Raw genomic sequence first — 11,022 nt, forward strand, 5'->3', positions numbered from 1 at the left:
TCTAGAGATTGAGTAAGTCAACGTGAAACAGTCCCCGAACACCACTGGTCGGGTGCATGAATGCCACGCGCAGTAGCCTGATTAGCGTCCGGGTCGGCGCCAAGTCTCCACGAACCGCGCCAGCAGTTAGGAGCTTATGCGGCAGAGGCATATAAGACATCCTACCCAGCAACTTCGACACCATCTTCGACACTAGAATGTCTTCCCTCCCCGACGTCCCTGCGCCCTTCTCGCCTCTCGTAAAGCTCAATCTCCCGTCGCCGGAGGAGTACAGGAAGCGCAAGGTCGCGCTCATTTCAGGTAACGATGCACGAGACTCCAGCGAAACATTAATGCTGACGATGGGGGACCGATGCAGGCATCACGGGGCAGGATGGCTCGTATTTGTGAGTGTTCATTACTGGGCTTGGGATGGTCCTGGGAGGAATCTTGCCGTCGTGTGACACAAGAATTGATTATTATCGGCGTTGGGCTGTTCACTATCTACGTGGAGAGGCGTAGCATACTCCTGATGTCTGGGAGGCAGAAACAAAGACGATTATGATTCAGGCTTGGTTGGCTATCGGGCTGAACTTCGCCAGAAGGGAGTGAATGTTGTCCAAGGTCGCGAATTTGTGGCCGCAGATGGCGCATTGCACAAGGTCGGCTGGTCCGATATGATTCGTGCATATTGTCCCGGTTCAGGCTGGATTTTTTTTGCTGATGTTCACACTTAAGAATGCAATAACTAATACATGACGCGACAGGACCGAGCTACTCCTTTCGAAAGGCTACGAGGTGCATGGCATCATCCGCCGATCGTCCAGCTTCAACACAAGCCGTCTGCACCACCTGTACGAGGATCAACACGAGCGTATGATGCTCATCCGCGCTACATGCGCCTTTGCTCACGGGGTTCCACAGGGCCAAATAGATTCAAAATGCATTACGGCGATCTCAGCGACAGTACGAACCTCGTGTACATCATCGCGCAGGTGCAGCCGACGGAGGTGTACAACCTTGGTGCGCAGTCGCACGTCAAGGTGTCGTTCGAGATGGCGGAGTACACGGGCAACGTGGACGGTCTGGGCACGCTGCGGCTGTTGGACGCGATCCGGACGTGCGGGCTGACGAACTACGTGCGCTTCTACCAGGCGTCGACGTCCGAGCTGTACGGCAAGGTCGTCGAGACGCCGCAGAGCGAGACGACGCCGTTCTACCCTCGCTCGCCGTACGGCGTCGCGAAGCTGTACGGGTACTGGATCGTCATCAATTATCGCGAGGCGTACGGCATGTACGCGTGCAACGGGATCCTGTTCAACCACGAGAGCCCCCGCCGCGGCCGCACGTTCGTTACGCGCAAGATCTCGCGCGCTGCGGCGGACATCTCGCTTGGAAAGCAGTCATGCCTGTATCTCGGAAACCTCGATGCACAGCGTGACTGGGGTCATGGTGCGTTCCCTTTATGTGCAGTGTCGCGTATATTCAGGCTCATATTCTGTAGCTCGTGACTACGTCGAGGGCATGTGGCGTATGTTGCAGCAACCCCAAGCAGACGATTTCGTCCTCGCGACGGGTGAGACGCACCCCGTCCGCGAGTTCGTGGAGAAGTCCTTCGCCATACTCGGAATGCAGATCCAGTATGTCTCTACATTTTTGCGCCTCACATATATGCATCTAAGCATCGTGCTCAGATGGCGCGGCTCTGGCACTTCCGAGGAGGGCATAGACGCCAAGTCCGGCAAGGTCGTCGTAAAGGTGGATCCTGGGTATTTCCGTCCCGCCGAAGTCGAGTACGTTGCTCGCTCTCTATCCGATCGCGCCCCAATACTGACTGCGTTCTAGTCTCTTGCTGGGTAACCCCGCCAAGGCCGAGCGCCTCCTTGGCTGGAAGCGTAAGGTGGACTTCAACTCACTGGTCAAAGAAATGGTCGAGGCCGACCTCACGGCGGCCAAGTCGCTCATAGAAGACCAGAACTAGAGAGGACATTCCACATGTTGGCCTCGCAGCGTCTGCTTAATACCTTCAATCACCGCAGATGCCGTAGGACTGGTGCTACTTGTACAATATCCTGCACATAGTTCGCGCAGAACGGACTTGTCTCCACGACCCTCTACTTCAACCCGCGTCAGTTTTACGATATTTTGAATTCAAATAAATGGACGGTGTACCAACGATATACTAGGAGTGTCGCACGGTTGAGGACCCTTCCGCAATTCCCGCAAAATGTCAGACTCGGTATGCGCAGACGAGCAATAGTGCTACGGTCAAGCATACTATTACAACACATAAGATCGTCCGCTCGTCCTTAATGGTGTCTCAGTGGTATCTACAATCAAGGAGAACCCCACTCTAGTGTCCCTTACTCGTCCTGGCGTTCTCGAAATTCTTCACGAACCAGCTGACACTCTCGTCCAATGCTGCAAACCCACGGTCAGCTTAAGCAGCGACGCTAACTGGACAGTATGCAAACCTTTTGCGAATGGGGTGAAATGGAAGTCGCCAATGAGCGACAATAGCTTCTTGTTCGACGCGGGCTTGCGGAACTGGCCGTCCGCGCGACTGGTGTCGAAAGTGTACTCGCCCTTGAAGTCCAGCGCCTTCACGATCGCATCCGCAACCTGCTTGATGCTGATCTCCTCGTCTTCCCCGACTGCACTCCGCGCGTCAGTTATGGTACTAAAATTCAAGATATACAGATGAACGCGTACCAGACAGTATTAGCGGCTCGACGTCTTCATATTCCCGCAGCTGCCAGATAAAGAGCTTCGCGAGATCGCGGGAGTAGATGAACTGCCGCAGGGGCTTCCCAGTACCTCCTACTACGAACGGTGTGCCGTTCTCTGGGGACAGAGTTAGTCACGTACATACTGAGATTGGACGAAGTGCCTACTCTTTGCGAGGTAGCACTTGTGAATGAGTCCTGGGATGACGTGCGCGCTCTCAAGATCGCTGAAGCACATATTCACGTAAGAGGGCAGGAACAGGAGACGTGGACGACTCACTAGTTATCGTGCGGGCCAAAGATGTTCGTCGGGATGGCAGACGTAAAGTTGCATCCGTACTGGTCCTTGTACGCACTGCACAATGCGGAAACTAAGACTATGGGCTAGGGTTGGCGATGCGGCACTTACTGGTTCTGAACGTCTACCAGCCGCTTCGCGTGTGCGTAGCCGAAGTTGCTCTCGTGTGGGAGCCCAAGGTGGATCTTCGTCTCGTCCAGCGGGTAGGAAACCTTGTCAGGGTAGACACAGGTCGAGAGGCAAGAGATGACCTTCTTGACGTTGTAAAGGTAGGAGGTGTGCAAGACATTGTCGTTGATCAAGACATTATCCCTGAGGAAAGTGAGCTGCGTGCTCGTGTAAGCCAATATCCCATGGGAAGATGGCAGTACAACCGACCTTGTACTTCATGTTGATGAAGAGCCCCCCGACTGCGGTATGAGGATTAATCCACATTATTCGCAATACAACAGCGAGATACATACCGATGGCAGCGAGATGAATGACATGGGTGGGCTTGTACTTCTCGAAGAGCCTCTTGGTCTGCTCCGGGTCCCTGCCTCCAATTATGTCTACGATAAGAGAATTCAGAGTCGACAACCCTCACCTCAGATCGGCCTCGGAGGAACTGGCAAAGATCCACTTCTCTCCAGGTTTCTTGCCAAATCGGGAACCCTCAGGCTCGTTTTCGATAACGTACCTGATGGCTGAGCCAACAAGGCCAGTGCCTCCGGTAACGAGGATGACAGACATCGTCAAAGGAGTGCTCAAATTGAGAGAACTATAGGAGAGACTGGACGAGCGTGAGCCTGAGGAGATGGCAGACCAAGTATTTTGGCGCCTGCTCACGGCCCGTTCAAGCGCTCGAGCTCTTCCGAGGCTCCTTCACACTTCCTTCACTCAACCCGGCGGCCCTTCACTGGTACATATCTCTCACAATCTCTCTTGTGCGTCAGGCTAATCCCAGAAATACTGATAAGTCAGATTTTTCGATGGAGTTGAATTGACCGTTCGTGAGTTTTTGCTCATGTCCGCAAGCTTCACCTCAAGCTCATGAATAATGTTCATTCATCGCACGCATCTCCTTTATTATCAATTCAAGTAGCCGTCAGCGTGACCGTAAAGCTGAAGAGATGGTGATTCAGCTATCTAGCCGCCTTCTACAATGCCGATAATTTGAAAGACGGCTGACTGTTTAGCATCAACACAGAGGTCTATTTAGCTAGGGTCTCATCCCTGACCATGGCATATCGCTGGACGCAGGGGGTTAGCTGAGTGGAAGTCGGATTCTAGTTTCGGGACTTACCTTGGACGGCTGTTCGGACCCCGCCAAGGACAGGCTGCACAAGTTGGTTCAGGTACGTTTGTGTTACTTGGCAAGGATGTGACCGTACGGACTACTGTAGGTCATACAGTTTCGTTAGACAGCTCTATACGTTTGAGCTGCGTACACGATAGCTGGTTGAAAATGCACAGTCGTGATCCCGTTATCCTCCAGGCCACGAGTGTGCGTGTATTATCCTGTCTTTACAAGGTTTATCTGACTGACAGATCGTCCTGAAAAGTGGCTCGAGGATTCATCAACGAGACGAGTACGGGTGGAAGGTTCCTACAGACCTCTATTTTGATGTTGCAGAGTTCAATGTTGCAAATAGATGCTGGAGGCTCGTGCTGCGACAAAACATCCCAACTGTAATAGAAGGAGGCACTAATACAGTTGGTCATCTCAACCTGAAGTCATTCCTGAACGTCCTGGCTGGTATAGATCTTACAGTCTTTGTGTGGCTGGAACATCGCCAGCCTACTGTCCGCGCACTACAGCAAGATTCGTGGAGAACTAGCGCCTGACGCGCAAGTACTGTGCTCCAAGTTGTTGAGCAAGTCGCTTGGAGAGTACTTACGACATGCTCAGCTCTCGGTACGGTGCTCGCTGTTGTTTGCTATGCTGCTCCGACTACGAAGTTCTGTTGGTGTCGAAACTTGTCGAAGTTACTCATCTGTCGGCATTGGTATAACAAAGTCTGTTGAGATTCGACTTTACGATCCCATGATCTCGCCCGTCTGTCGAATTGTGAGGCTAGACTGATTCTGTCCCGGAGTTGATATGTCCTCTCGTTACAAAGTCTTAGACACGGCTTATGGTAGATAAGCTTGTTTTCATTGTGCACAAAGGCCACTCATCGAGTATTATAACTAGTGGCCTTTGATGGTGTTGCAGTCGACACCGCTCACGATGAAGTATCATTGGGCGCCAGGAGCCAAGAGGGATTCAGACGAAACCACGGACAGCGCAAGTACATGCTGAGGGACGGACGGAGCCTGCATGAAACTCAAAATAAAGACTTGAAGGCTATACGATCGCCGACTTGCAGCGTTTTGAACTTGGGTTAAGGTCCTCCTCAGGCTCGCGCTTTCGTTTGGAGGAAGACATTGGTACCTTGTCCTGAACCGTGTTTACCGTCTGACCTTGCTCCGAGTTTCTCGCGTTGTCTTTTAACCTCGACTGCTTCACCCATTGCTATATTCGCGGGATCGGTATAGCTCACCTCTTCAGAATCCACATTGGGCTTTAACGGTAGTGCACGATCGTCCTCTGACCAGCCGTCCATGTTCAGAGCTGCCTCGAACTTCCCCGTGACAGCGTCATGCGTGAGCAATACGGGGGGACCACGCAGGGTGAAGTTGCCTACGCGGCACAGAATGGTAAACTCCTTCAGCATCCACGTCAGAGATGCGTTCCCCGGAACACTGAGGTACTGGTCCTCGCTTATCAGCCACCCGCGCTTCATGTTGGCACAAAGGTGGTCGTTTTCGTGAAGAAACATTAGTGAATGTGCCTTCATGCCTTCCGGATCGGTATGCACGGTGTGTCGGATGACTAGCCAAATAAAGAGCCAGTAGAAGGATTCCAAGTCGTTGTGTGCATCATGAATGACACCCTTATTATCGAGCAGCTTGATCGCCACGAAAGCGTGCGTTCCCTGGCAGCAGCGTTTAGTACAAGATCATTCTCCAATAGACAGTAAAACCCACCATTCGTTCCTTCACAGAGTCGGTCGGATTGGCATCGGGTCTCGTCAGGTCATCGTGACCGCTCTGGAGAGTCGGTACGAAACTGCTGTAGTCCGAGTCGCCGATGCATCCCTTGTACGGTTTGCCATCAATCATATAGACGTCCCCTTCACTTACGTCTCGGCGCAATACACCACCACTGCAAGCCCGCTGACGTCCTGTATTGGGGTTGCATATAACTCATTGTCAACCTGAGTCGTCGCGCTAGAGAGAAAGATGCATACCTTCGATAGCGTCACACAATGTGTTGACCACCCGTTTTGTGCTAGGGAACCTTGACAGTGGAATCCCCGGTGTCTCTAGGACGACCCGCATATGGCTGCGATCATGATACTCCGCAGTGGCGGGATCACATACGAATGTTGACAGGGTCCGGTGACCTGCCTGCGCATTCGAAGAAAACTTGTGAAAGTTCGGGACTGTTGGTTGGATTGCGGTAGGCTGATTCGGGAACCGTTATCCATAACCGCTTAGATGAAGGAGGCGGAGACAAAGGGGATAACGAGAAATGGTCAACGTTTCCTGTCGTCGCAGGTGATGGAGGAGGTAAAGACAAAGGGGATAACGAAAAAAGGTTGACATTCTTTGTCGGCAGGGGTGAGGAGGGAAGCGCGGACAAAGGGGACAACGAGAAAAGGTCGACATCGCCCGTACGCGAAGATGACGAAGCAAGCGGCGCACTCGACCTATCGAGAGCATGAGATGGTGGTTTCCTAAGAACAGGCTGCTCCGGTGGCGGACCATACGGCTCCATTTGTTCGTTGTCTTCCTTCACACCAAGATCGGTCCCGGCCTGTACCACGGCCAATCCAAATGGGTGTTCGTTTCGCTCCCGTAATGCCTTCAGTATATGGGAGTAGTACACCGTTTCTGACTGGGGATCCTGCGGCTGCCACGAGTCTTTGATAACGTACTGCTCGCCGCTCTCGTCGTCTCTCTCGATCGCGGACCATATCATCGTCGAGTGACAGAACAGGCAGGGATCGATGAAAAGCAACTTCACCGTCAGAAACTCTTTGATCATGATCTCACCGTTCTCTGTCTCTACTTCCGCCCTGATCCAGCTGCTCATGTCAAGATCCAGGCCGGGTAATTTCTCTTTCCCAAACACATTTCGCGCCCAGGCCAGTTCTAGGTTTGTAGGCACAGATACAAGTGGGTCGACACCAGAGATCGCCGTGCCAAGCAGGGGGTTGACAAAGTTCCAGAAGAATTGCTTGAGAAGCTCTGGCCGCTGGACATAGTTGAATTGAGGTGATGCAATGACGGAGGAGTGATCAAAGCGAAAGATGCATGCGCGGTGCCCAAAGATGTTTATAAGAAAGGCAAAGAGGCCCATGTGGCCCATCAGCAGATTGTGCCCACTACTAACAAGCCCCATCACGGTGTTGGCATGCTCTTTGGAAAACTGCCACGTGGGATCGTCGGTCTGACAAGGCTTGACATCAATAGCGAGTGAAATATCACTCCATCGAGGTGCACACAGCGTCTCAGCTGTTCCTGGGTAGGAAACGGTAAGGTCGGTTTTGGCTTGACGATGGTAGGGATCGCGCGACATGTAAGGGAACCGCATCGAGAAGTTGCTGTAGTTCAGGAATGTAAGCGATTTCGCAGCAGGGAAGTCCTCGGTAAGCATGTGGAATGCCTTGACCTAGATACAATAATCGGATCACCTTGATGTGAGCCACAACAGAGCAACTCACTAAAGGTTCATACATCAATTGTTCGTCACAGTCATTGGGAACGCGGTCGAATATCCCAGAGCAGTCCAAGGTCGGGCACGCCACTTCGCTGGGAACTAGAATCTGCACGAATGAGTCAATGGTTCCGTTAAACTGTTTGATCTTGTGAAGATATTGTGATGTCCATTCGTACCGATTCTGCTCATTCGCATCGTGGATTGTAGGAGAAGCCACGGGCACGCCCGAGCAACTAGACTCTGTAGAGCCGCAACTCCAGAAGCTGCAACCACAGTCAGACCTCTCAGAGTCTGCCGTCGAGTTTGACTGTGAGTGAAAATATGACATTGTTTGGGTGACAATCTCGGTGATGGGAGGTGGCCTAAAGGTCGAGGGAGTGTCAAGATAGGTTTCATGTTAATCATCTCATCAATCGAGCCTTTAAGCTCACTATAGATTGTCCGCTTCGAGTTACGCAGCAGCAGTCGTATACAGCAGAGCGCGTTGGTGTAGGAACGGACACAAATGACAGCATACGTCACGTGGTCGTGTTGGGCTTAACGCGACCACATGACGTAGGCCAGGTGGCGAGCTACCTTGACATATCCACGCCGACCATTCATCTGTATTCTTCTGGAGATCTTCGGGAAAAGAGGCCTTTGTTGTCGTAGACCATGCGCACGGACTTCCATGTTTCCGCAATGTCGAACAAATGATTGAGGCGACGTACGGTACAGAGAGCCAGGAGGATTTTCACCATACTGGAATGTTCAGCAGCACAGGAAACGTTTTCGAAGATGAGATTTCATGGAAGGAAGAATTACATCCAGCTCGGTGGACGACCTCGAGTCCGGTGGTTAATGTTGTGGAACACTGGTGAGCGCACCTTGTGGTGACGTAAATAACGAGAGTCCGGGGATAATTTAGGAGGGACAGAGAGGACCAGACTACTACTTCAAGGCATTGGAGTTGTTAGTTGAGAAGGATATCTCTCTTGACGTCCACCACGATGTCGAATCCTTCTTCTCTGGGTGCTCATCTGGCTAGTCGTCGGACAGATGAACCACACTCACCCAAGGGTGTGTCTGTATGTTGGTTCCTGTTGACGCCCGACGCCCGATACCTACTGACTTTGCTGGTCCAGGTCGGTGAAGAGGGCGCTCCTCCTCCACTGGAGTATCAATGCAGATAGTGTGTGTGTTCCTCGCGGAACGTTCAGATGCCGCGGACGGCTTTGAAGGGTTCCTGACCGATTTCGGTCTTACTGCGCTTCCTGACGAATCTGAATGCCCCACCGCTGAAGAGTGCCGAATCGGAAAGGGCGGTATCACGGGTCTATAGCATAGTATGAAAATAAACTCACTTTTTCCAAGGCACTCTGAAATTAACGGCAGACCATCGTAGGGAAAACCGTCCTTCGGGGCATCCATCGTGACCTGGAGTCGTTTGTCCTGATTTTCGTCCACGACTCCACACCGTCTACAGGCACGCGATGCAAAACTGGACAGACAACAGTCAGGACAGAGTCCACCTCGGGCGCGAATTCGACCAATTGTTCGGCACATTTACCATCAAAGATGTCCTCTGGAAATGCAAGGCCGTGCAGACAGCATTCGTGCCCCGCCAGTCTGCATCACACGGACCCGGGATAGCGTTTCTGCTCGCTGCATTCTGAGATGCTGTCAGAATCCAGAATCCCAATGGAGGTAAGGGTAAATCAGAAGCAGTGGTTTGCGACATATTCTTGGCGTGAAAACGTTTTCTTGGGATCGATATCATTTGCTGCCTGTTCTCCTAGTACGATTGTTTGTTTGGTAGCTGGCTTTACTCTTGCATTCTCGTGCAGCCATGCTGGCCGTGTTGCACGGTTTGTTGTTGTCTGTAGCGCTTTGTGTGATAAGTAAGTGACGATCACGCGTTGGTGAGAGTATGCTGCGTCTCGTAGGGTGCAATCGGAACGTGTCGGATTGACAGTATGGAATAGACGACGATGCGAGGTAGCAGCGAAGGGCCTAGACTCCACGTAGGCAGGCAGGAGGGGGTTAGGACGGCCCAGCACCTCGCTCGGCTCTCCAGTCGGGATGTTGTGGAATGTGCTTGCTCGCCCGACCTTCCGGGGCGAAGCCTCCTCCATCATCTCTCCCAGCGAGGGATGGGCGAGGGATGGGACGTTCTGCAAGAGTCCGGCTGAGTTCGGGTGGCGCGGTACCACTGCATACACGGTCTGAGATGGATGAGTAACGGGGCAAGGTCTCGGTGAGAAAACTGCTGACAGCCGAATGACGCGTATGTCCGTGCTTCACATAGCGGTTGCGTAGCATCGTATACGGAAACCTACGGGCCATATATATGAGTACACAACTGCGCCGAGCCGGCGACGTCGTATCGCTAAATGTAGACCGCTTCGTAATGCAGTCTGGACTGGGAAAAACACACCACTTCCGAGTTCACTAGGAGGATATGAAAGAAGACTGGCATACGGTTGCAAGATGCAAGGACTATCAATTGTCGAGGCACATCCCACACGCCTCACACTCCACGAAGGCGCAGGAGAGCACACGGAGAGGATGTTCGGTGCCGGGGAGAGATCTGAGAATCTGTCTATCAGATCTGGGCGGTAGCACGTACAGACGTACCACCGGGAAAGCGGCGGCTACCCCAGTCCCGAATGTCATGAGCGGGTCTGCAGCTGCGAGCGCTGCCCCGCGCTGCCCAGTTCCCGCGCTGTCCCCCGCCGTGCCCGACAGCGATGAAGTTGAAGCGGCGCTCGCAGCGCGCCTTTTCGGGCGCCTGCCCGCCGTGCCGCCGCGTGACGTGACTGTATAGCCCTTTACCCCGTCACGGAGGGTGACGGTTTGAAGAGAGCGTTGGATAGGCCGCCTCGACACGGACACGGTGCAGCGGAAGCTCCATCTCACCCCTTCCGGAATCAGTCGCCATTTGTTCGCTTTCATCCGGGAATCTTCGTTGTTTCGGAAGCTGCGCAGACGAGCATTGGATCGCCGCGGGGCCCCTGTGTCCCTCATCTGCCTGGCATCTGCCCAAGTCTCTCTATACCCTTCAGTCTCCCAGTCTCGGCTCCCAGCCCTGACCACCGCACGTAAGCCCGCCCGCCACCCAGTCTCCCTCCCTTTCTGTCTTCCACTCCCAGTTCACGTCCCGCCCCTCCCCGCCTTTATCTCCCCCGTCCCCGCTCCTGTCCCACGTGCCTCACCGCTGACATGCCGCTCTCCCGCCCCCACAGCTCTCCCAGACTCCAGTCCTCCGCCCGCGCGCGTAACGTGACCGA

The 11,022-nt window shown here is 53.2% G+C and overlaps 5 protein-coding genes across 5 annotated transcripts; 2 read left to right on the top strand and 3 right to left on the bottom strand.

The window, feature by feature from the left end:
• Window positions 1-197: 197 nt before the first annotated feature.
• SCP_0506620 (GDP-mannose 4,6-dehydratase) lies at window positions 198-1,960 on the top strand (the record flags this gene model as incomplete). Its single annotated transcript, XM_027758719.1, has 7 exons — window positions 198-300; window positions 359-386; window positions 747-853; window positions 904-1,431; window positions 1,484-1,619; window positions 1,674-1,772; window positions 1,825-1,960. The coding sequence occupies 7 exons, from the start codon at window positions 198-200 to the stop codon at window positions 1,958-1,960; spliced, it is 1,137 nt and encodes a 378-aa protein (XP_027614520.1).
• A 372-nt stretch (window positions 1,961-2,332) lies between these two features.
• SCP_0506630 (hypothetical protein) lies at window positions 2,333-3,735 on the bottom strand (the record flags this gene model as incomplete). The annotated part of the gene is made up of 9 exons (XM_027758720.1): window positions 2,333-2,400; window positions 2,454-2,633; window positions 2,692-2,823; window positions 2,874-2,932; window positions 2,986-3,060; window positions 3,115-3,329; window positions 3,382-3,413; window positions 3,468-3,538; window positions 3,590-3,735. 9 exons carry the CDS (start codon window positions 3,733-3,735, stop codon window positions 2,333-2,335), a joined length of 978 nt encoding a protein of 325 aa, XP_027614521.1.
• A 1,597-nt stretch (window positions 3,736-5,332) lies between these two features.
• SCP_0506640 (predicted protein) lies at window positions 5,333-8,081 on the bottom strand (the record flags this gene model as incomplete). Its single annotated transcript, XM_027758721.1, has 6 exons — window positions 5,333-5,485; window positions 5,529-5,963; window positions 6,016-6,212; window positions 6,279-6,353; window positions 6,412-7,705; window positions 7,758-8,081. 6 exons carry the CDS (start codon window positions 8,079-8,081, stop codon window positions 5,333-5,335), a joined length of 2,478 nt encoding a protein of 825 aa, XP_027614522.1.
• Window positions 8,082-9,450: 1,369 nt separating this feature from the next.
• On the bottom strand, window positions 9,451-10,054 carry SCP_0506650 (hypothetical protein; the record flags this gene model as incomplete). Its single annotated transcript, XM_027758722.1, has 2 exons — window positions 9,451-9,957; window positions 10,007-10,054. 2 exons carry the CDS (start codon window positions 10,052-10,054, stop codon window positions 9,451-9,453), a joined length of 555 nt encoding a protein of 184 aa, XP_027614523.1.
• A 139-nt stretch (window positions 10,055-10,193) lies between these two features.
• SCP_0506660 (hypothetical protein) lies at window positions 10,194-11,018 on the top strand (the record flags this gene model as incomplete). The annotated part of the gene is made up of 2 exons (XM_027758723.1): window positions 10,194-10,542; window positions 10,609-11,018. The coding sequence occupies 2 exons, from the start codon at window positions 10,194-10,196 to the stop codon at window positions 11,016-11,018; spliced, it is 759 nt and encodes a 252-aa protein (XP_027614524.1).
• Window positions 11,019-11,022: the final 4 nt, after the last annotated feature.

The sequence above is a fragment of the Sparassis crispa genome (genome assembly GCF_003851025.1).
Source record: "Sparassis crispa DNA, contig_000004F, whole genome shotgun sequence".
Classification (NCBI taxonomy): Eukaryota; Fungi; Basidiomycota; class Agaricomycetes; order Polyporales; family Sparassidaceae; genus Sparassis; species Sparassis crispa.